The 26,440-nt window shown below is 41.4% G+C and overlaps 1 protein-coding gene and 1 pseudogene across 1 annotated transcript in view; both read left to right on the plus strand.

Moving 5' to 3' along the window:
* Positions 1-26,440, plus strand: part of l(1)G0196 (inositol hexakisphosphate and diphosphoinositol-pentakisphosphate kinase) — a 475,031-nt gene that overhangs the window by 234,553 nt on the left and 214,038 nt on the right. Inside the window, exons 14-15 of the mRNA XM_080268869.1 lie at positions 8,493-8,578; positions 26,306-26,431. Coding sequence (XP_080124995.1) covers positions 8,493-8,578; positions 26,306-26,431 — 212 coding nt within the window. The remainder of the gene's footprint in view (positions 1-8,492; positions 8,579-26,305; positions 26,432-26,440) is intronic.
* LOC145395370 (5S ribosomal RNA) lies at positions 16,878-16,996 on the plus strand (annotated as a pseudogene).

A 26,440-nucleotide genomic window follows, 5' to 3' on the forward strand; every position in this document is an offset into this window, starting at 1 on the left:
AGATATTCATCGTCCAAACTTGCTGTTTAATTTATAATTGGATCTTAGTCATTTTTCATCCTCTCTATTAGTCAGGCTTCTTTTGCATCACTCACTGCTTTGCACCTTAATTCTACTGTATCTTATTGTTGTTTTACAGGTATGAAAGTCCTTCTCTTTAGTAAGGTATGCAATTTATTATTGTGCTGTACTGTATTCTGTATGCCTGAGGCTGCATCACTTTCCATTTTTATGATTTCCTGCTGTTGATTAAAAGATTACCAAAGTTGCCAGTATTATGAGCTAGAGTTTATAATATTTTTTTCTCTCATCCCATATGGTGCATACATCTCTATGTAGTCTACACACCTCTTCCCCCCCCCTTCCTAAAACTTATAATTCATAAATTAATTGCACAGTGTATTTAATAAGTTGCCTACTATGTATATCATTGTATTATATTGATATTTTACTTATATGTATGGGGAACATGCTAGTGTAGAATGTTTTGTCATCATTTTGTTTGTTAGAGCTTCTTAAGAGTGTGTCAGCTGCAGTACATTTTTAAGTTATACCTTGTGGTGCCAACTGTCAGACAGTACCATACACCGTGTTCTCTACATTTTGCTCATCCTTGACCATGATTCTTGACTTTAATTATTTTTATTAATGTAATTTTGTTTCTGAGAGTTTTACTTAAGTAGGTTGAACACCACAGTGCATTATCTTCTAGATTATAAAATTTCATGGGTGTGGGAAGAAATTCATAAATGTTTGAATGAAAACAGAATGGAACATAAACATATTACAGTACACTGTATTAAAAATGCGTATGGAATATGTCATTATGTAATGGTGATGTAAGAAAATATATTTTACAGAAAATGCATATTACTTTTGAGATAGAAATGTTTTTTGTGTTAAGTCTGAAAAATAATTGCATAGTATTTCTGTGCTGTGGTTCCAGGTGACAGATATTGGTATTCTGTAGTTATGGTTTTTTATTTCAGAATATTTCAAAATATGTCTGTTCTCAGTTGGGCTTACGAATCTGTCATCTTAGAATTAATTTTATAATTATTCATGTAGAGTGTAGCTGATCCCCAAACCTGATAGTTTTTCTTCATCATTTTTTTTATGGAAAGCTGCAACACTGAGCTGGGTTCTTGTTGACATAAGAGATTTTGTGTCACCTCGTTCTTAGCAGTTTATGAACATATTGCACGTTACCATTCTCCTGTTTATTGTTTTGCATCAATAGTATCATCATAAGTTGCATCAATAACCAACAAGAGGATATTGAGGTGTAACTTGTTGAATAAGTTGCCAAGAATGTAGTGATAGAAAATCCCAAACCTCTTAGAATGCAACCCTTTGTCATATTTCACAAATTCAGTTTTATCCCACCTTGTGTGACTAGAAGTGAAGAGCTCTGCAATACAGTACTCTCTTTGAATACATTCTCCTTAAAATTTTATTCAGCTTGTTACATATGTGTCATGTCTTCATGGTTGTTCAATCTGTACATGGATGGGGTAATAAAAGAGATACAAGGTAGGGCAGTGGATGTTGGAGTGGCCATAGGGAGAGAGGGTAGTGTTTGGAAACTCCCTGTACTGTTGTTTGCAGATGATACTGTGTTGTTAAGTGAAGACGAAAGGGAGCTGCAGGGCTTGGTGGATGTGTTTGGGAGCGTGTGTAAGAAATGGAATCTAAAGGTGAATGTAGGAAAGAGTAAAGTGATGGTCTTTGAGAGGTGTGAAGTCAGTGAATGTACAGTGAGGTTGGATGGTGAGGAAATGGAAAATGTAAGTTTGTTTAATTGCTGTACTTGGGTAGTGTTTGAGTAAGGATGGAGATTTGGAGGGTGAAGTGTTTAGAAGGATACAACAAGGAAGAAAGGTTGTTGGTTCCTTGAAAGCAGTGATAAGAAACAGGGAAGTGAGCATGGAAGTGAAAAAGTTACCACATGACAGTATTGTGATACCAACTCTAACTCATGGAAGTGAAGCTTGGATGTTGTTGGAAGGACACAAATCAAGAGTGAGAGTAGTGGAAATGAGTTATTTAAGAGGAGCCTGTGGAGTCACATGGAGAGACAGGCTGACAAATGAGGATATTAAGGAGCTTTGTGGTGTGGATGTGAATGTGATAGGAAGCGTTAGGAGGAACACATTGAGGTGGTTTGGCCATGTGGAGAGGATGGAGGGTGAGAGACTGATGAGGAGAGTGTATGTGAGTGAGGTGGAGGGGGGGAGGGGGAGGCCGAGGATGAGATGCAGGGAAGGAGTGGAGAGGTATATGAGAGAGGGGTGTGTGAGTTGGGAGCAGGGCAGTGAAATGGCGGGGGACAGGGCGACGTGGAGGCAATTTGTTTATGGCCACCCCGTCCGGGATTAAGGTGTCTGGCAATAGATAGATAGATAAATATTACACCCTAACTCCCTGATTACAGTACAGTAATTTGAAAGTTGTGGGAATATTGGTATGGGGATATTTAAGTTACCATAAGTTTTAGGAGTACATGTACTTCATCCATTATAGATATACTGCCTGGAGAGCAAGTATGAAGATTGACAAAGAATGTATGTGAGTTGGAAGGGGAGGGAGGGTATATGAATGGGAGTGATTTGAGATGGAGGTAGGGCAGCCTGATGGTGGCGGATATGATGATATGAAGGCAATTATTCATGGCTACCCCTTTTGGGATTAAAACTTCTGACCATTGAGAGATAAATAGAAAAGTTGTATGATAGGGGTTGAAAGGCCAAATGTCACATAAGAGTAAGGTCCTATTTGTTTTTTGCCCAGTTTGATTTCTGCTACAAGTTTCTCTCAAATAATAATCTCATTGTTGTGATAATTTGTCTGTTGATGATATATGATGACCCAAGCCACTTCCTGATGGTCACATATGGCCACCCTGGCAGCTAGTAAGGGATTAGTGAAATGTCAAGTTGGCTAATGTGAGTTTTTTTTTTTTTCAATGGAGCAGTGAAATTCTCTTCAGAGCTCAGTAAAATTGTCTAGTTTTAGACTAATATGAACATGATAACTTTGGTTAATAAAGCTTTTATCAAAGAGGTTAACTGCAGCTTTTCCAGAGTGTACAAGTGAGGTCAGTGATCTGACTGTATTGGTTGTCAGTCTGGCCAAGCAGACTCACCAACTACAGGCAAACAACCACCCCTGCAGGGCCATCCTGTGCAGTGAACTTATGTCTCTTTGCCGTTGACAGTGCCTTGCAACAGCGAGGTGCGTGTAAAAAAAAGTGTGGAAGTTTGGTTCTTGGGTGGACACTGCATTTGCATCTCCATCCAGTCAACAGGGGCATCATAGTAGATGACACCTCACCCTGTTATTTGGTTATATGGTTACCATCCAGCATTTTAAATGGCTCTTTGGGTTACAGAAAACTGTATTTTAGGTTTTCTACAACTGGTACCACTTCTTATTCTCACATAGCGATGATCATGTTTTCTGTGTTTTCATTTACTCCCTCCAGTAGTTGCAAGTATTTATTTACAAATACTAAACTCTCTCTTGTGGTAGGTGGGGGCACTCACCATCCACTTACTGAATGTAGTGCTGCTCTCCTCCATTCTTCTTTCCTTCCATCCTCTTCTGTCTTTCTTTCCTTCATTCTTTCCTCGTCCATCTGTGTATGGGTGACTTTACACTCCCTCTTCTGTATTTCTTTCCTTCCTTCTTTCCTCTTCCTTCTGCCTGTGAGTGACTCTACACTGAGTGACAAGCCAAATGGTTTCCTGTACACCAGGAAACCATTTACTACACTGAGTGGTAACCATATAACCAAATTTGGTGCCTGCTGTTTAGTGGGTAATTATGGCGTTTCAATCGGATTTAGCCGAAGAAGGTTTATATCCAAGGGGTGGTTGGGGTTAACTGCTCACCTAATGCCTCTCAGGGATGAGTGAGGCTGGTCACTCTCATCTTAAATGTCAAGACTAACTTGCCTAGCCCCGGGTTCCTACGCTCCTCATGGGGCGACGTAAGATTGGATGATGGATGGATGGATGGATAAACTCTCTTACTTTTTCAAGAGGGTTTGGTGGTTTCAGTTAGACAATGGTATCCTTCTCTTTTCCAAGATTTAGCGTTGCTGTAGCCGCAAGTCAGGAAAATGCCCACTCCACTGGGTGGTAACAATTTAACCAAACTTATGTTCCCAATGAGTCAGGTTAACAAAGTAAGTTATGGAGGACTATAGCCTGTTTCAAGGGAGAAAAGAAATTGCCGTTCGGCAACTCTTTTCCAAACTGTCCGATTTCTTGCATTCCTGTTGTGAGTAGCTAAATTATATACATTGATGTTAAAGACAGTAGCCTTAACTGAAAACCAATAGAATAAAATATATTTAGCTTTTTTTTAAACACAAACTTAAATGTACCATAAGTGTTAGCAGTCAGCTGATGAAATAAACAAAAGCTAGTCATATATATTTAAATTTCATTGGGCACCTGACAGTTGTTATGCGCGTAATAAAGTAGTACCAAACATCTGACTTCTTAATAATGACACAGACGTCTCCCAGTATCATGTTATTGCGTAATACATTAAGAGAAGGTAGATATAACCTTTTATAGTATTTTTTAATGATTACTGAGATTGAAACGATGACATAGATGATGATAATTATGTTGGTGCTACGGAGTTGCTCAGATGACAGACTGCAGCAGAAAATGCGAGTCAACCTGACTGACTCAACGATGCTCACACATGACCACACTTACAGTAGGCCTATGCTCCCCACAGCCTCGCAAATTGTAAGTAATGATGTTGTATGCTTCACCCATGCATACTGTAAGTTTGATATTGTAGACAGTTCTTAACATCACTATATTGTTTAGCTACCCACAACAAGAATGCATGAAATTAGACAGTTTGGAAGAGGGTTGCCAAATGGCGATTTCTCTTCTCCTGTGAAATATGATATAGTGCCCTACCCTGTAAAATACCAAACTAAAAAAAAACGCACAAAGCCTCCGACTCAGACGGACCTATAGTTAACGACCAAGGACTGAACAAGGAACAAGTTAAGGATAGTAACGTGGAATGTGAGAGGTGCAAATGACGAGGTGAAAGAAAGGGAGATTGTGCAGAAGCTTCATGGTGCAAAAATAGATATATGCGGGTTGGCTGAGACCAGATGGAAAAATGAGTGTATGAGAGAGTGGGAGTATGGATTGGGTATATGTGCTGCAGTAGATAAGAATAAGTGTGCAGTGGGGGGTGTATGCATAGCAGTGTGAAAGAAGTGGAACGAGAGTATAAGGCAGTATAAAGCAGTAGAATCTCAGATTGTGTGGGTAAGAATGAGAGTGGAAATACAAGCTTGGGCAACTAGTTGTGTGTATGCCCCAACAGAGGACCAAGCAACCAGAGTGAAAGGTGAGTTCTGTTCAAATGTGGGAGTATGCATAAAGAAGCCTAAGGGAAGTGAATGTTTTTGCTTGGAGATATGAATGGAAAAGTGGGGAGTAGATGATGTGGTTGGTCATTTGGGCATACCCACTGAAGTGGTTGGGAATGGTAGTGTCCTGGTGGACATTTGTACCGGGAAGGGCTTGGCAGTTGCCAGTCCTTCTTTAGGCACAAAATAAGACACAGGTATACATGTTGGTAAAAAAAAAAAAAAAAAAAAAAAAAAATGAAACAAAACTTAATCACCATCTTTTATTTATACCTCGTCTTGATGATCTTTTGAAATCTGCTGTTACCATCCTAACATCCAACATCCAGTCCTTTATTAATCCATACGGAGTACTGTATAGAAGCCCAGGGCTAGGGTACTCAGTCCAGACATTTAAAGTGAGATCGACCAGTTTCTTGCCCTTGTAAAGCATTGTGTGAGCAGAAAACACCAACTGCCCATTGGATTTACACCTGGTTGGAGCACCTTAACTGCTAGGCTGCCAGGTAATAATGTTTTTATGAAGACTGTACCACTAGATTTAGGGAATAGTTCCCTGCTACCAAATTCCTGAACTGTTCCTTCATCTGGCCACTTGTCACCATCCTTGAGCACCATACCATCTAAACTCCAAACTCTGCCTTCATCCCTTCTCCTCACATGCTTCCCTTTGGCTGTCATGTCATGGCATGTAATACTTTTGTAATTTTTGCATTTATCTCATTATTCTTCTATACATTAATCATCATTAACTCTCTTCATATTTTGTAAGATCTCCATGCTGTGGTGGAGACCTTCTATATTTGCTCAGTCTCTTACAACCTTTTTCTTCATTTCATCCAAACACTTATTAGTTTCGTGTTGTTCCTTCATTTCTTTGTCAGTTAATTTAAAACTTGGTACAAATGTTGCTTAGGGAAATACCCTCAAACACTTTATTTTTTAGACCTTTTAGAGGGTTTTGTGGGGTCAGAGTCAAGCCATACAGGCACACAAATCTGTGGGATTTTTATATCTTGTTTACTCATTAATCATCTTGGCAGTGTGCACAAAAGTTTTAGAATAATGTAGTCGTGTGGAGACCATCCTGCATTCCCTTGGGAGTGTTTGCAATCCTTAATTTGTCTCTAATTTCTCCTTTCCAGTGATCTGCATTACCTCCATATTATCTAAGGCTACTGCTGTACTGTACACTAACCATTAAATCATACAATATATCTCTCCTCAACATCTGTAATTTCTCTTTTTCAGTGATCTTCATTACCTCTGCATTGTTTAAAGCAGCTGCTGTATCACCATTAAATTATACATTGCATCTCGCCTAAGCCTTTCCTACTGTTTTCTTGCTACACACTTCCTGGTCATGTATTATTTGCTTCTTGTAGCTTTGGCACTTAAATATGTTTTTTATTCACATGTTTACTAAGTCTGTTTAGTGATTTGACCCAAGCATAGAAGTATCACGTTGATTTTTTCACATCAGATACCTGGTATTCTTCCTATTAATCTTCTGTCAGCCACTGCAGTACAGTATTTGTTGTGGTAGATTTTGGCTCATTTTTTCCCATAAAATATAAGTAGCTAAGAAATACATTTTGCATTTACGGGATTAGTGAAGGGCTTTGGTATATCTAACCCTTCTAGTTTGAATGGTTTGTCCTAAGTCATTCCTGATTCTTCCATTCAAAGAAAGTGAAAATGAAATATAAAGTACTACATGCCATCATATGGAAGGGGTTCTGCTGGTGATACAAGACTGGGAACTAGTTTGTAAGCAGACAAAGAGCTCTGGAACAGGCTGGAATGTGACCATCTTGTCAAATTCAGTAGCAAGCAGTATGCATGTGCTTTGTTAGATATGAAAACTTGCTTGCTGTTTCTATGTTTATACTATAAATTTATTCTTTACTGCAGTTGATGTGGTGGTAGATAGTGGCAGCAATCATCCATGAACTTGATGTATTAGTGCTGTCTGCTTCTTGCTTAACATTTATTATTATATTTGTGTCTCCCCTTTTCTGTTACTATTTTACCTTTATCTTCTTGTCACATTTTATTACTTTTCTCTCCACTTCAGGTAACTGTTCACTGAGTGACAAACCTGATGGTTTCCTGTAACCCAGGAAATCATATACTTACATACTGTATACTGCTGAGTGCTAACCATATAACCAGAGAATGAGGTGATGTGGAGCCTGTAATTTTGCCCCTGCTAACTGGGTGAATATCGGTTCACTGCACGGAATAGTCCCACAGGGGCGGTTGTTTACTTGCAGTTGATGGGTTTCCTCAGCCAGACAAACTGGGGTTGAGCATCAACAACAACAACAACTGCAGTAAACATGTCATGGAAAGGAAACATTTAGTACCTGTGCAGACACTTTTTATGAACTTGATGTGAAATTATTCATTTTACTGTTGAGATGTTGGTGGTAGATGGGGTGCCCATCTTCCACTCACTTGACATAATGCTACCTACTTCGTCCTTCATCTATATCATTATTTTTCTAATTATGTCCTTCTCTTTCCATATTTCTCTCATCCTTCCTGTCACTATTTATTACTCTTCTCTCTACTTCAGGTGGCTCTACACTGAGTGACAAGCCAGATGGTTTCCTGTAACTCAGGAAACCGTTTACAGTGCTGGGTGGTAACCATATAACCAAATAACAGGGTGATGTGGAGTCCACTTTGGTGCTTCCATTAACTGGATGAAAAGATTCAAATGTGATGTCCACCCAGGAACCAAACTTCCACACTAATCCTCACATCTTGCTGTGGCAAGGTGCTGTCAGCAACATAGGAACATCAGTTCATTGCATGGAATGGCCCTGCAGGGACAGTTGTTTGCCTGTGGTTGATGGGTCTGCTTGATCAGACAGACTGAAGCAAATCAGCAACAGCTGTTGAGGTGTTCAGTGTGTCAGAGATAAACCATTCTCTATGCTAAAATGAAGCACTAAGTATTTTAAAGTGGTGATCTTATTTTTGGTACTGTATATATTCAGCATGTAATAGATTGTTTTAATTCATTTAGATTTGGAGAGCTGTAGAACTGACTATTTTTTTCTTTGGGCAGGTATGGCCATTTCTCGGGTATAAATCGTAAGGTGCAGCTCAAGTATCAGCCAAGGGGCTGGAAGAGAAGGTCCAGTAGTGAGGAAGGTAAGTTTTTGAGAATAACTCTTATGATTACAGGTGGTTAGGCCCGCAAGGTAGAGCCACGATTCTGGGGCTTGAACAGTGTATGAATAGGTCTCTGGCCCATATCACTGAGTATGCTGGTGATGCAGTAGGACTGTGAGGTAGAGCCAGGATTCTGGGGCTTGAACAGTGTATGACTGGGTCTCTGGCTCATTTCACTGGGTATGCTGGTGATGCAGTAGCTCCTCCTCTGTCCTACATCTCTTTCCTTGTTTTTTGGGATCCTACCTCACTTGATCATTAGGCAGGAAAAAGTGAGAATGATTATTAAGAATGATTATAACAGTGGGTATGGTGGTTGTGATTGAGGTTGTGTTGTAGTTGACATTTTTTTTGCTGCATTTACAGGGGTGGCCAGATATGGTGTGTCCCTAACTTGGTGACACACTCACTTACTCATTTGCTCACTCACATAGTCATTCACTCTCTCAGTAAATCACTGTGTTGTTTTGAAGGATAGGGTCCAGGTCTTAAGGGGAATGTGTTGGGAGGCATATACACAAACATTTAGACATGCAAAAATGCATGTACCTGTGTCATGCTCAAATAGCCAACAGAACCTTGGGCAGTTATTTGTAGTGGGATGGCTTGTGAGCTGTTAGAGTTTGATGTAAGTATTTAACCAGTAAACAATTTCTTTCCCCCATAGAAGACTGCAAATGTGGATGCTGCTCTCACAGGTGTCCTTGGTCTTGTTTTGATAGTGCAGGTATTCATGGTACAATACTGTTTTGTTTTATATTCAGAACCTGAAAGAATCTCTATCTATCTATCTATAGCCCAACGCCCTAATCCCACAAAGGGTGGCCGCAGACAAAACGCCTCCAAGTCACTCTGTCACCCACCATTTGACTCCCCTCCCCCCAACTCACCCCCCCCTCCCTCATATACCTCTCAACTCCATCCCTCCACCTCATCCTCGGTCTACCCCTCCCTCTCCCCCCCTCCACCTCACCTACATACACCCTCTTAGTCAGTCTTTCATTCTCCATCCTCTCCACATGTCCAAACCACCTCAGTGTATTTCTCCTAATCTTTTCAACCACATCCACATCTACCCCACAACGTTCCTTCACTTCTTCATTCGTCAACCTGTCCCTCCATGTCACTCCACATGCTCCTCTCAAGTAACTCATTTCCACTGCTCTCACTCTTGACTTGTTCCCCTCTTGCAAGGTCCACGCCTCGCTTCCATACGTCAGAGTAGGGATCACAATACCATCATGCAGTGACTTCTTAACTTCCATACTCACCTCCCTATTTCTCATCACTGCTTTCAGTGTGCCAACAACCTTCCTTCCCTACTGTACCCTTTCACGTACTTCATCCCCCAAAGTTCCATCCTTACTCATCACACTACCCAAGTACTTGAATGCACTTACATTCTCCATATCCTCACCATCCAACCTCACTGCACACTCTGTGACTTCATTCCTCTCAAACACCATAACTTTACTTTTGTTTACATTAACTTTCAGCTTCCTCCTCCTACACACTGTCCCAAATTCATTCACCAAACCTTGCAACTCCCATTCATCTTCACTCAACAATACTGTATCATCAGCAAACAGCAACACCGGAAGCTTCCAAATCTCACCCTCATTCATTAGGGCCACCCCCACATCCACTGCCCTACCTTGTACCTCCTTTACGACCCCATCCATATATATATTAAACAGCCATGGAGACATTACACACCCCTGTTTCAGTCCCACATTGAGATCAAAGAACTCACTCAGCTCACCATCCACTCGCACCGTAGCCCTAGCTCCCTCGTACATACTCTTCACAGCACTCAACAATTTCCCCTCCACTCCATATATTCTTAATACCTTCCACATACCTTTCCTATCTATTCTGTCATAAGCTTTCTCCAAGTCCATGAAGGCAGCGTACACTTTCCTTCCCTTCTCTAGATACTTCTCCACTAAACATCTTAGAACAAATATCTGATCTACACACCCTTTTCCCTTCCTAAATCCCCCTTGTTCTTCTCCAACTAGCTCCTCTGTCATATGCCTAACCCTATCAATGAGTATTCTACCATATATTTTACCAGTCACACTAAGAAGGCAAATACCCCTATGGTTACCACATACTTCTCTCTCCCCTTTTCCTTTGTACAGAGGAACAATTATACCTGATTTCCAGTCCTCTGGAACCCTTCCCTCTTCCCAAGCCAATCTACACAACTTCCATATCCACTCCACAACAATCTCACCCCCATACCTAAGCATTTCACCACACACTCCATCAATTCCTGGGGCCTTTCCCAGCTTAATCTTCTTCATCGCTTCCACTACTTCCGACCTACTGATCTCTTCCTCCCTCCTCTCATCTCTTCTTCTCCCAGCCATTCCCCAACCACTTATACTCACACTGCTCTCACTCTCTACATTCAACAAATCCTCAAAGTGCTCCCTCCATCTCCTCAAAGTGCTCCCTCCATCTCCTCAATTTCTCTCTCTTCTCCACCAACAATCTATTATTCCTATCTTTCACTCCCCTACTATTTCCCCTTTCACACTGCCTTACTTTCTTTACCTCCTTCCAAAACAATTTCTTACTCTCCCTCCATTTCACACTCAAATTCCTCCCAAACTCTTCACCCACTTTCTTCTTACTCTCCTTCACCAGTCTCTTAACCTCCCTTCTCCTGCTCACATATACCTCTCTCTTCTCTCTCTCATCTTCTCCCCTACCTCTACTCGCCAACCATTCACCATATGCCTTCTTCTTTTGTTCCACAGCTCGTTTCACCTCATCATTCCACCATGCTGTCCCTTGCACACCCTTGCATCTCCTCCTCACTCCACAAACCGCCTCACACGCTGCGCTTATCTCTTCCGTGAATATCTTACATACGTCTTCCACCCCTTCCATCTGCTCTAGCTCATACCTTCCCAATCTTTCTTCCACTATGCTCTTATACTCTGTCCTCTTCTCACTATCTTGCAATTTCTCCACTCTTCTCACAGGAGCTGCTTCCTCCTGTCTTCCCCTGAAAGAAGCTGACATTTATTTATCCCTAGTATTAAAATGCAAGTACAAGTACAATAGTGCGTAGAGCCCAGTGAATGCTTGGTCCTGTGCTTAAGCTTTTTTGCCCTTTACTCCACCGAGTTAGATAATCTCAGGAGACTGTTCTTAAGCGCTCTCTGCCACCACAAGAGCAGTGAAAGTAGGAAGAGTTATCTCAGTCAGCACATTAACTGAGGCAGAATGTGTTGGAGTTCTCCATCTGTGCAAAGTAGCTCGTGAAACAACCTTCACGATTAATGTGAGAGATAGTGGAGCTCTTATACTGTACTACAGTAATGCCTCATTTATCCGGACATAATAGAGCCAAAAGCATGTCCGGGTAGTGGCACCATCCGGATAATGAACACTATTCCCTTACCATACCCAAACCCTACCTATACCCACCTCCAACCTGTAACTAACCTACTTGTACATTACCTATGCTTAATTTAGCAGTGTGTTCCAGTCATTCAGGCATATTTAGACATCAGAACACACAGGAATATCCAAAGTAATGCTAAACACCAAGCTTGTTCTAATGCTGTCCACAACAAGTAGAGGGCCTATAAAAGGTACCGGAGCCAACCCACCCCTGAATCACATCTTTTATACGTTTCTGCCCGAAATCGTGCTTAGTCTGTTCTTTGCTCTGCTAAAAATAATTTCATCCATACAAAATGCTCTCAACTCTGTAACTCGAATTCTTCCAGTTCCTTCTGGCACCTTGCCAAAAATCTTTCTAACAACTTTACCTCATCAACCTTCCCTCCTGTTTTCTACTCTGATGGCTCTGTAGCTATTTCTTCTACTGATAAAGCAGATCTCTTCACTCAGACTTTCTCCTCCAATTCCACCTTAGACGATTCCGGTGCTGTTCTTCCATCACTTCCCCCTTTCTGACTTCCTCATGGCTAACATTAAAATGTCTTCAGCTAATGTATTTTCTGCCATCACAGGCCTCAATACTAATAAGGCATATGGGCCTCATGGAATCTCTCCTGTTGTTCTCAAGAACTGTGCTTCTGTGCTTACACCCTGCCTAGGCAAACTCTTTCATCTTTGTCTATCAACTTGTACCTTTCCTTCTTGCTGGAAGTTTCCTCTCATTCAGCCAGTCCCAAAGAAGGGTGACCATTCCCAACCCTTTAACTATCGTCCAATTGCTTTAACATCCTGTATCTCAAAAGTTTTCGAGTCTGTTCTTAATAGAAAAATTTTAAAGCATCTTTCCTGACACAACCTTCTTTCTGATCGTCAGTATGGGTTCCGTCAAGGACTCTTCACAAGCGATCTTCTTTCCTACGGTCATCCTCCTTTCGGGACTTTGGCGAAAGCTTTGCCATTGCACTTGACCTCTCAAAGGCTTTCGATTAAGTCTGGCATAAATCTTTAATTTCCAAACTGCCCTCTTATGGTTTCATCCTTCTATCTGTGCCTTCATCTCTAGCTTCCTTTCTGGTCGTTCTATAGCCGCTGTTGTAGACGGCCATCGTTCTTCTCCTAGATCTATTAACAGTGGTGTTCCTCAGGGCTCTGTCCTATCTCCTACTCTCTTCCTTTTATTCATCAGTGACCTTCTAAGCTGTACATCTAACCCTATCCACTCATACGCTGATGACTCCACCCTTCACCTTTCCGTTCGATTCCCACAACATCCATCTCAGCAGTTACTTCAACAAACAAGGGATGAGGCTATGGCACACCTAATGTCTGACTTGGCTCGTATCTCTGACTGGGGTAAAAGCAATCTGGTTGTTTTTAGTGCATCAAAGACTCAGTTTTTGCACCTATCAACCCGACAAAATCTTCCACAGGTACACCCACTAATGTTTAATAATATCCAGCTTAATCCTGCATCATTGTTGAACATGCTTGGGGTTTCACTTACTCGGGACTTATCTTGGAAAGATCATATTACATCTCTTGTAAAATCTGCTTCCAAGAGATTGGGTGTGCTAATCTGACTCCATTCGTTCTTTACCCCTGCACAATTGTTGCCTCTATACAGGGGTTTTATCCGCCCCTGTGTGGAGTACAACTCTCATGTGTGGGGAGGCTTCCCACATACAGCTCTTCTCATCAGGGTGGAGTCAAAGGCTTTTCGTCTCATTAACTCTCCCCCTCTTACTGAGTCCCTTCAACCTCAGTCTCTTTGCCGCACTGTTGCATCTTTATCTCTTTTCTGTCGCTACTTCAATGGTCACTGTTCCACTGAACTGTCTGCTTGCATTCCTCCACCTCTATGACGGGCGTGTAGCACCCATCTAGCAGCAAACTCTCACCCCTTTTCTGTCCAACTCTCTTATGCAAGAGTTAACCGTTACTCCGAGTCCTTCATTTATGCAACAGGTCAACTCTGGAACTGTCTCCCTCTGTCTTTATTTCCTGCTTCCTATGATCTCCAGTCTTTGTCCAGGCATCTCGAAATGATCGGATCTTGAATTTGGCTCTTTCTTATATTTTGTTTTTCTCTTGGAAGGAACATTTTTGTGGCCTCATTGCCTTTGGTTCCTTCTTTCTCAAAAAAAAAAAAAAATGAAAAATGAAAACCAAAAAACACCTTACCTAAACACTACTGTACTGCATGTACATTACCCCTCCTTATTTTGGCAGTGTTTTCTGGACATTCTGCCATATTTTGACATCAAAACATACATAGTATTTTCCAAAATAATTTTCAGCACCAAGGAAACTATGAAAAAAAAAAAAAAAAAAAATAGAAAACCAAAAAAACACCCTACCTATACAGCACTGTATGTACAGTACCCCTCCTAATTTTGGCACTGTTTTCAGGTCAGTCTCCCATATTTAGACATCAAAGCACACATAGGAATATCCAGATTAATGTTAACACCAAGAAAACCATGAAAAAAACAAAAAAACAAAAAAAACACACCCGACCTCTGCACTACTGTATGTATAGTTCCCCTCCAAATTTGGCAGTTTTTCGGTCATTCTGCCATATTGAGACATCAATACACACATAGGATTATCCATATCATTGCAAAACATCATGAAAACAATGCATAAACAACAAAAATCCACCTCCCCCCCCCCCAAAAAAAAAAGGACGACAGTTTGAATATCTGTTGTTTGTGACGAGTGATTGCTCCTGGAGCTAAAAAAAAATTCCATGGCCAAATATGCCATCGGAAATTGGTTATATAGGTATTAATGGTATACCATCATCTTCACTGGTGTTTATTCCATAAGAAGAGCTAATAAAAACGCATAAAACTGACAAGTAAAAGTACAAAAACTCAGCCAGAATAAAGTGTTCAGGAGTAAAACTTACTGTCATATAACATCCCACCATCCTAGTGCAGAATTTTGCCAGCACTTTCTAAGAGTTAAATATATGTCTAGATGCAGAATTTCATGAGCTTTCTCATGGTTACTGCAGAATTTCAATACGTCCAATAGTAGTCAAATAAATTGCAAAAAACTTGAAAACTCACGAGTCTATTGTTAGCACCATGGAGCAGGGTAGGGACTCAGGGAATGAGGCGGGAGCTGGGAGGGTATGGAGGAAGGATGGGAGGGGGGGAGAAACGAGGCTGTGGGCAGGATTCTCCCCCTTCTGTCAACAGGCAGACGGTCGCTTTTGCTGTACATTTACTTGTGGCTTGTGGTCTCTTAGACTCCAAGTGGCCATGCGGAAACATAACTCACCGTGACTGGGGAACTTTCGACCTTTGGTAGAGAGGCAGACAGCTGTTGTCGCCAAACATGCACTCATGGCTTGTGGTTTGTGTTCGATGGAGGTGGCGGTTGGGAAAGACTTAGCCCGTAAGCCGCGCGATATTGGACATTCAGTGGGGATGTGTACGGACATTTTGACACCACTTGCAGGTTACAGTTTACTCGGGTGCTGGACGTCCGTTGGGAGTGATAGGACGAGCGCGCGACATTGACCTTTCAGCGCAGGGGCGGATGGATATTTTAGCTTGGTTGTGGGTTACAGACTACTTCCTGCTTACGGCTTGAGCCCAGCGACCACGATACCAAATGTTTGAACATGTCGGCTGGCCAGCTGAAGTTCTCGGGGACCTTTACATCCAGATAATAGCAAGTAAAGTCGGATAATGGTTTAATAGAGCCAAGTTCCAGCATCTGGATAATGAACACATCTGGATACTGATCATCTGGATAAATGAGGGACTACTGTATTTTACTGCCCACAGGAATCCCTTTTCAGCTTTACTGACTTGTTTTTATTTGGAGTGGTAATTATTGTTGGCTGCAACCTATACTTCCATGGTGTATGTTTTGTTAGACAGTGAGTGCCAGTATTCCACCCATCTGTGTCATGCAGTACAATCATTTTCCTCCTGGTTGCAGTCTTCTTCCTGCAGACAGATAATGAATTTATGTTTTCATACATTATCACTTGTGACCTGCATGCATTTTTGTTGGTTAGTGTTTCATAGTTACATGTGTCAGCTTTTTTTTTTTTTTTTTTTTCCCCAAGTTGCACAGTCTCCTGCAGAATTCTAGTCATAACCCCTAACCCTGAGGTCTCTTCTTTAGACTTTAGCCCATTTTTTCCTTGGTCTGTCAACATGGGTTCCTTCTATTTTTCAATCTGTACAGCAGTTTTCACAATTACTCTGACCTACAATATTCATCTTCATGTTTCCAAAGCACCTTAGCCAACCCATGCTCGTCATATCACCAGCAATCTCAAGATCTAAGTAACAGTTTAAGTCTGGAAACATTGGTCCATCCCTTAGTGTGATGGTACACATCTGTCTCACCATTCTCATTTCATTTTGCCAAATATTGCAAACATCATACTCTGTTACTGCCCATGTTTCAATACCATATAGCCTTTACTACACGTGCATTACACACAAAGTTACTTTCTCTAACACAGAGAATTTCCCTTCCTAGTCAGCAACACTCCAGCAATGGGGAGGGGGGGTGGGGACAAAAGTACAGCCAGTGTGGACAAAAGTACGGATAATACAGGTATAACACGGTTTAACAATGCAATCGGTTAAGTAAAAACCCATCATTAGGCAGGGTATCGTATCTCAGGGTAGATTAAACACGTAAAGTATAGGGATGCGTTTTTGAGACTTGGGTTTCCCCCCCAACCAAGTCGTAAACCCACCCAGTGAGTCCAAAAACAAGTTTAAAGACAATCTAAATAGCCTGACAGCTGTAACAGAAGCTAACCTAAGCCTAACACCTGTAAATAACACTAAAACAAGCAAACAGAATCTGTATATCATCAAATATAAGTCATGCCACGTTGAGTACACCGCTTCCCGTCCGATAAGCGAAGTTAAGCAACGTTGGGTCTGGTTAGTACTTGGATGGGTGACCGCCTGGGAACACCAGATGCTGTTGGCATAACTCCCTATGTGTCAAGTGGGGTTGGTGGAGGATTAGTGCCCCTCCCTGTAAAACAATTAACTCTAAGCCCTTGACCACCCCGTTTGGGATACATGGCGTCTGGCAATGGATGGATGGATGGATAAGTCTGGAAAAAATCAAACTTAGTAAACTATACCCCAAAGTGGCAATATTCACACCACTTATGACTAAAACATGTTAATTTGAGTCTAAAAACAGTTTATATATCAACCTAAACACACAATTTTAGTCTAAAATATCATCAAAATCGGTAAAAAGAAATGAAAAATTGTTAAATTGGGGTTTAGCCATCATTAGTTGGGGTATGGTGGTATTTCTAACCCCATCACTGAGCCGGGGTATCGTATGTTGAGGTATACCTGTGTATATATATATATATATAACCTCGATATAACGGACTTCAGTATAGCGGAATTCGCTTTTATCGGACTCAAGGAGCCAAGTGGATTAAATTCTTATGCGTCAGGAAAAGTCCAATAAAACTAGAAGCAGTCCTCTCTTGGAATAAACGAATAAACAAACAAACGGAGCAGATACCATAATATCAGTCCCTCCTCTCTCTCTCCTCCTCCATACCTTCTCTTCCTCCCCATCCCCTCTCCGGTGAGAGAGAGAGAGAGAAGGTAAAATTGAAAATGAAAATAACTGAAAATGAGTGTAAAAGTGAGGGTGAAAGGGAGCACACAAGTGAATATGGAATGTTGAAGTCAACAGAGAGAGAGAGAGAGAGAGAGAGAATAAATACATGAATGACAAGTGGCGTCCCCTTGGGATAAACAAATGAGGGAGATAGGGATAACCTTGGTTCGTCCTCTCTCTCTCCTTCTACATATCCTCCCCTTCTCTCTGTCTCCGGGAGAGAGAGGTGAAAGTGAATGAAAAAATGAAGGTTCGTGAAGGCATTGTGAGGGTGAAAGTGAATGTAGTGTGAAAGTGAAGGCAAAATAAAAGTGAAGGTGGAAGGTGAAAGTGAAGCCAAAAGTGAAAGTGAAGGTGGAAGGTGAAAATGAGCATGAAGGTGAAAGAAAAAGTGAATGTGAAAGTGGAGGTGAAGGTGAAGTCAAAAGTGAAAGTGAAGGTGAGTGAAGGTGAAAGTAAACATGAATGTGAAAGTGAAGGTGAAAGTGAAGTCAAAAGTGGAAGTGAAGGTGAAAATGCATGAAAGTGAAGGTGAAAATGCATGAAAATGAAGGTGAAAATGAATGTAAAAGTGAAGATGGTGAAAGTGAGGATGAAAGTGAAGGTGAAAATGAATGAAAATGAAGGTGAAAGTGAGGGTGAAAATGAATGTAAAAGTGAAGATGAAGGCGAAAGTGAAGGTGAAAGAAAAGTTAAAATTGAAAGTGAAGGTGAAAGAAAAGTTAAAATTGAAAGTGAAGGTGAGAGAAAGTGAAGGCAAAGGTGTGAGTGAAGGTGGAAGTGAATGTGATAGTAAAAGAAGGGAGGGCAAAAGTGAAGGTGAGTGAATAATTGTAAAGGTAAAAGTGAAAATGAGAAAGTAAGGCTGGAAGTGAAGGTGAAAGGGAAATTCAAAATGAGTGATACTGAAAGTGAGTGTGAAGGTGAAGGTGAATGTGAAGTGAGCATGGAAGAGAATATGAAAGTGACTGAATGTCAGAGTGAACTGAAAGTGAAGGTAAAAATGAATGGGAAGGTGAAGATGAAGGTGACGACGAAGACAAAAATATGTGAAGTAAAATAGAAGTGCCCAGTGCGGGGAGAGAGAGAGAGAGAGAGAGAGAGAGAATAAATGCATGAATGACAAGCAAGCCTCTGTGCATAACAAAAGGAGGAGGACATCGAGGGGGGGAAGTCCTGATGTCGCTTTTATCGGACTTTCGCTTGTTTCGGACTTGCTTGGGCCCCAATTAGTCTGATATAATGAGGTTTTACTGTATATACATACAGTAATCCCTCCAAGATTTGACATAATAGTGTACAGGTTGAAAATAAATGCCAATAATATTTTTGCACCTTACTCTGTCATATTCCATGTTTTTATACATATTTACCTTAATGTTGTGTATTCTCTGCTTCGATTCATTACAGTATTTATTTTTTTCAGTTGAACGATAACACTTGAGGCTAATATGTTACCAGTGACTTCCTATATATTTTGTGATATTTATCCACACTTCTGAAAGAAAATATCATGGGCAATTTAAAAGTTCTATTTATCCTGAGGATCCTTAAGGGGAGATTTGGCACCACTGTAGAGGGGAAAAGTTAGACAAGGAGATGCCCCATTATGAGTTAGTGCAAAAACTTCTATTCCCCTAAAAGGTATTTTGATTGTAATCTGTTTATGTTAGTAACATTTTGCAAATGAAACCTACCCTGGAAATTGTTAGATATGAGAAAAGTACAGGGCAGCTAAGTGAGGAGAGGCAGAAATTGCTGTTGTCAGCATTTTGACACCCAGGGATAAGGCTGACCAGTCACATACACCACCCTGATACTAAAACTGTTTTGTAATTATGATATAAGATGATGAATTCTTATCCTATGCAGTATCATCCTAACACCTAGAGCTTAGGGTGGTCAAAGGGCAGCTGCATGATCTAATTCCTTGAAGTATTCCTATGAAATGTTTTATTTTTCATATTAAAGTATAATACTTTTATCTTATAACTTTGCTTGAAACTACCTGAAAGTTCTAACACTTTCAGGGGAGCAAGTCTTGGTGTAAGTCTTGGTGCAAATGCAAATATAAGTCTGGGAGTGGACTTTAACCAAGTTCTGGCAGAGTATTTTACTTCTGACACTGGGTCCAGTATGGCCATTGTCTGGTTTTTAAGCAGTTTTCAAGTTTTACCCAGACCTGGGACAAGTCCTATCTCCCTCTTGTCATCTAGCATATAAACAAAGGACCAATTTCTACAGTCAGTGTGTTTCGTCAACATCCTGCAATACCCTATTCTCTTTCCCAGAAAATACCGTAGGAAATTCTCGGAATCCAAGATTGTGGATGCTTCATAAACTGAAGGGTCGACACAACCATGTATATCTTATACCCTTCTTCAGGTCAATAGTGTGGACACCCCTTTATATTAGGTCCATTTATTATTCTGTTTTAAAATGTATTACTAATAACAGTCCTTCAGATATTTCATACATTTTTAAACTTTTTTAATTTAAATGTACTGATCACTTATTATTGTGGTAGATGGGGGCGCTCACCATCCACTCACTCGATGTAGTGCTGCTCTCGGGTGTCTGCCCTTTCCTCTCCTCTCTCCATTCCTTCCATCCTCTTCTGTCTTTCTTTACTTCATTCATTCCTCGTCCTTCTGCCTACGGATGACTTTACACGCCCTCTTTTGTCTTTCTTTCCTTCATTCTTTCCTCTTCCTTCTGCCTGTGAGTGACTCTACACTGAGTGACAAGCCTAATGGTTTCCTGTACACCAGGAAACCATTTGCTATGCTGGGTGGTAACCATATAACTAAATTATGGCGCCTGGTTGTTAGTGGGTAATTACAGCGCTCTAATCGGATTGAGCCAGTGAAGGCTTATATCCAAGGGGTGGTTGGGGTTATTGCTCATGTAATGCCACTCAGGGATGAGTGAGGCTGGTCACTGTCATCATAAATGTCAGGACCAAATTGCCTAGCCCCGGGCTTCTATGCTTCTCGTGGGGCAATGTAGAATGATGATGGATCACTTATTATTATTTGTAAGTGGTTTTTGGTGGTTATTTTTCCATCAGCACATAATGGTGGCCAGAACAATAGAGCCAAAGGCTGTCCGGGACTTGATTTTGTCCTCGACTTGGGAAAAATGCCCCTGGACAGCCACATAAATAACTCCCTACCAGTCATGCACAGCACCTATTTAAGACCCTGTGCACACAAATAAGGGACAGAAACCATGAAATATATGAAAAGGAACCAGAGAATGAGAAATTAGAAATGAGTATGGATAATACAGTATTTAGCAGTGTACTGTACAGGGTACACCACGAGGCAAATTTAAAGTAGGGATGAACACATTTGTGTGTGTGTGTGTGTGTGTGTGTGTGTGTGTGTATTTACCTATTTGTAGTATACAGGAATTGAGCAATGCTCGTGTTGTTCTCTCTCCATGTCCACATTTATCTAGTCTACTTTTACACACATGAATGTTTTTCTCCTGCACCACCTATTTGTGTGTGTGTGTGTGTGTTGTTGGAAGGACACAAGTCAAGAGTGAGAGCAGTGGAAATGAGTTATTTAAGAGGAGCCTGTGGAGTCACATGGAGGGATAGGCTGACGAATGAGGATATAAAGGAACGTTGTGGTGTTGATGTGGATGTGATAGGGAGCATTATGAGGAACACACTGAGGTGGTTTGGCCATGTGGAGAGGATGGAGGGTGAAAGACTGACGAAGAGAGTGTATGTGAGTGAGGTGGAGGGGGGAAGAGGGAGGGGGAGGCTGAGGATGAGATGGAGGGATGGGGTGGAGAGGTATATGAGAGAAGGGGGTGTGAGTTGGGAGCAGGGCAGTGAAATGGCAGGGGACAGGGTGACTTGGAGGCGATTTGTTTGTGGCCACCCCAAACGGGATTGAGGCGTCTGGCAATAGATAGATAGATAGATAGACCACCTTTTTGTCTAAGTCGTTCCAAATACTTAAGTATTTACCTAATATACCTAATTGTGATATACGCGAAATGTGCTATGCACGTGGGTTCCTGTCACTGTTTTTCAATAAGTCAGATTTAGCTTTAAACTAATTCTAGAATATTTTGTTTGCTGGAAGTGTATACAGTAGTCCCTCATTTATTCGGATGCTCAGTATCCGGACATGTTTATTATCTGGATGCTGGACCTTGGCATTATTAAACCATTATCCGAATTTACTTGCTGTTATCCGGACATTAAAGTCCCTGAGAACTTCGGCTGGCCAGCCGACATGTTCAGACATTCGGTATTGTGGCCGCTGGGCTTGAACTGGTAGCGGGAGTGGTCCGCAACCCACAAGCAAAGCTAAAATGTCTGTCTGCCCCTGTACTGAATGGTCAAAGTTGCATGCTCATGCTATCACTCCCAACAAACGTCCAGCACCCAAGTAATACGACTGTAACGGGCAAGTGGTGTCAAAACATGTGTACATATCCCCACCGAATGTCCAATATCGCGTGGCTTTCGAGCAAAGTCATTCCCAACCACCACCACCGTTGAACACAGGCCACAAGCCATGCGTACATGTTTGGCGACAGCGGCTGTCCACTTCTCTACCAAAGGTCAAAAGTTCCCCGGTCACGGTGAGTTATGTTTCCACATGGCCACTCAGAGTCTAACAGACCGCAAGCCATGAGTAAATGTACAGCAAAAGCGCCCGTCTGCCTGTTGATAGAAAGGGGAGAATCCTGCCCACAGCCTCGCTTCTCCCCACCTCCTGTCCCTCCTCCATACCCTCCCAACGCCTCCCTCACTTCCTCAGTCCCTACTCTCCCAGCTCCCCCTTCACTCCCTCAGTCCCTACCCTCCTCTGTGGTGATAACACTGACTCATGGGTTTTCATTTTTTTTCTTTTTTTTTTTTTTTGACTGTTATTGGTTTTATCGAAATTCCGAAGTGACAACAAGAAATCTCATGAAATTCTGCATCTAGACATCTGCTTAACTCTTGGAAGGTGCTAGCAAAATTTTGCACTAGGATGGTGGGAAGTTATATGACTGTAAGTTTTACTCCTGAACACTTTATTCTGGCTGCATTCCTGTACTTATACTTAAAAGTCTTATGTTTTTTATTAGCTCATCTTATGGTATAAACACCAACGAAGATGATGGTATACCATTTATAAAATATAACCAATTTCCAGTGGATATTTGGCCGTGGAATATTTTTTGAGCCCCGGGAGCAATCACTCGTCACAGACAACAGATTCTCACACCGTCGTCTGGTTTCATGTGGATTTTTGTTGTTTATGCATTGTTTTCTTGATGTTTTGCATTAATATGGATAATCCCATGTGTGTTTTGATGTCTCAATATGGCAGAATGACCTGAAAACAGTACCAAAATTAAGAGGGGTATTTTACATACAGTAGTGTATAGGTTGGGTGTTTTTTGGTTTTCAATTTTTTTTTTTTTTTTTCATGGTTTTCTCGGTGTGTAGCATTATTTTGGATATTTCTATGTGTGTTTTGATGACTAAATATGGCAGACTGACTTGAAAACAGTGCCAAAATTAGGAGGGATACTGTACATACATTGGTGTATAGGTTGTTGTTTTTTTGGTTTTCAGTGTTTTTTTTGCATGGTTTTCTTGGTGCTGAAAATTATTTTGGATAATCCTATGTGTGTTTTGATGCCAAAATATGGCAGAGTGACCAGAAAACACTGCCAAAACAAGGAGGGGTACTGTATATTCAATCTATCTATCTATCTATCTATAGCCCGACGCCCTAATCCCGCAAAGGGTGGCCGCAGACAAAACGCCTCCAAGTCGCTCTGTCACCTACCATTTGACTACCCTCCTCCCAACTCACCCCCCCCTCCCTCATATACCTCTCAACTCCAAGCAGTGTTTAAATAGGGTGTTTTTTGGTTTTCGGTGATTTTTCTGCATGGTTTTCTTGGTGTTTAGCATTACACTGGATATTCCTCGGTGTGTTTTGATGTCTGAATATGCCTGAATGACTGGAAAACACTGGCAAATTAAGCATTGGTACTGTACAAATAGGTTAGGTATAGGTTGGAGGTTGGGTATTGGTAGGGTCTAGGTATGGTAGGGGAATAGTGTTCATTATCTGGATGTTGCCTCTACCCAGATATGCCTTTGGCTTTGTAATGTCTGGATAAATGAGGGATTACTTATTTATACATTGTTGTACAGAAATTTCAGTGATTTGGTGGATGTTCAGTGTGTCCTTAAATTCGAGGGCTGGGGAAACGAGGTTTAACATGGGAGAGTTGAGAGGAAGGATAGGAATGGAGTGTATTGGCATATTGTGATGAGGAGGGGTAGATTGAGATGGTTTGAGCATGTCGAGAGGATGGGGGATGACCATTTGTTTCATTTAATTTATAAAGGCTCCAACATGCTTGCATGCGTCGGTCTTGGTCACGTAATGGCGGCTTTCTTTGCTGCTTGATCTCTGGCAGCTTCCCTCTTCAGTCTGATATCCCTGAGATCACACACACAGTGACCTTGCCCCAGGTCTTTTTTGGTCTACCTCACGCAACCCTTCCCCCAACATTAACACTTCCCACTTTCGGCACCCAATTATCATCCCCCATCCTCCCCGCATGCCCAAGTCATCTCAATCTACCTTTTCTCATCACAACACCAGTATACTCTAGTCTCATCCAACCTCTCAACTCATCCATCATAAACCTAGTCCCTCCAGGCCTTGCACTCAGGGAGGCACTGTCATTTTTTCAATGTTTGAGCCTGTGAATGTCCTCTTCCTTTACTGCCCAGGTCTCACCACCATACAGCATTACACTCCTAACACATGCCGTATACAAAGATCCCTTATCATGGAGGGAGAGCCCTCTCAGTGTCAGGAGAGGTAATAGCTCCCTGAACTTTTCTCAACCACTCCTCACTCCAGCCACAGAGCTATAGTAGCTCCAGCCCCACCTCCAGCACAATAACATGTCTTCCAAATAACAAAACTCTTCCAGACACTCAAGAGACTCACCAGCAAGATGAATCCTTTCACACCTGACAATCTGCACCTACTCTCCGCAACACACTGTACACATGAAATCATCATTATCTCTCAGTCTACCTCTAACACCAGTACATCTCTTAATGCTCCCACTTAGCACAAACATTGTACAAGATGGAAATACTTCCCATGCCTTTGTAGCTAATCGCACATAGCCATTCTCCTTCTTCTTTGACAGTTCTGCCACCAGCCCTAGATACTTTTTTTTTTTGTGCATTTACTCTTAGGCCTTTGTCCCCCATACCATCTCCCCTCATCCTAATTCTTTCCTCCACCTTCCTTTCATTCTCTGCAGTCAACACCAAATCAGTGCCACACAACATCTCCCACAGGAGTCCATTTATGAAGTTGCATGAGAAGGCTTCAGATACCATGATAAACAACTAGGGGCTCAAGAGAAACCACTGATGCACACCAAGATTAATGGGAAACTCATCACTTAAATGTCTGTTCACTCTTACCTGGTTGTGTGCACCCACATATTTTCCATAGCTATAACCACCCTAACCAGTCACTCCTCGACCCCACGTTTTCTCGTTGCCCACTTCACCACTTCCCTAGGGACTCTGTTAAAGGCTTTCTCCAAATCAATAAAAATAAAGTACTGATTCCTTTTCTCTCCTAAATATTTTTCCTGAAGCTGTTGAACAGTGAATATGGCATCAGTGGTCCCTTTGCCTGGCATAAACCCAAACTGCATCTCATTATTATTCCCTCCTCCTCTAATTATATATTTTAGAACTTTCTCTGTTACCTTCATTATCTGGTCCAAAAGCTTTATGCCTTTATAACTGAGTGCAGAAAATGAGAAGTGTGAACACTGGGGGAGGAGTTGTGAGAGGCAGACTGAAAAAGACCTGGGATAAGGGACTGAATAACTGAATAGGGAGGCTGCCAGAGATTGAGCAACATGGAGTGCTGCCATCAGGTGATGAAGGCCGACACATGCAATCATGTTGGAGCCTTCATAAATGAAATGATACATGAAGATGAAATGATTATTTCTGTGTTATACATAAGCAGTTACTTGACTGATTACTATAGGGAAATTACTTTTGTGTAGAATAACATACCGTTGCATATAATATTAATATTTATTTCTTGTTATTAGTGCTGCATAGCATTTCTGTAATGAGTTCATAATAAGATATTAGGTGAGCAAAAATGAATTCATGATGAGATTTTAGGATGGGCAAAGCCTCCATATGTATCCCAACTAAAAATTCGAGGGGGGATTGCTTCCTTGTCCCCCAGTTCCAGTGCCCTTGATGGTCAGTTAGTTGCAGCAGCTCTCTAAGCTTTGTCCATCCACTTCAGATGCAGTTTGTACCACTCCAACATTAATCATGTAACTCTTAAGCAGCACCACATACCAACAAGAGGAACTCTTTGTCTTAGCAGTGTTAAAATGGTCCTTTCGCAAACCACTCTGTTCTCATTTGGTGTCTTTTTTCTTGTGTCTCCATAACCTCTGGCAAGAAGAAAAATTTGTCATCATTGGAAAATCCACTTTATATTTTCTGCCTCACTTTCATGCTTCCTAAAGAAAGCACTTATTGTATTAAATTATTCTTCACTGGCTAATCAAAGCAAAGTATTACACTGATTAAAATCCTTTCAGGAGACTCACCACGAGAACCATCATTAGTGCTGATCCTCAAGTGGGGTGGAGAATTAACACCAGCAGGGAGAATACAGGCAGAGGAGTTTGGTCGCATGTTCCGTTGCATGTACCCAGGAGGACAAGGTATTGTGC

This window comes from Coenobita brevimanus, chromosome 30 (assembly GCF_032717465.1).
Source record: "Coenobita brevimanus isolate Jiangsu-jjx chromosome 30, ASM3271746v2, whole genome shotgun sequence".
In the NCBI taxonomy this organism is placed as follows: domain Eukaryota; kingdom Metazoa; phylum Arthropoda; class Malacostraca; order Decapoda; family Coenobitidae; genus Coenobita; species Coenobita brevimanus.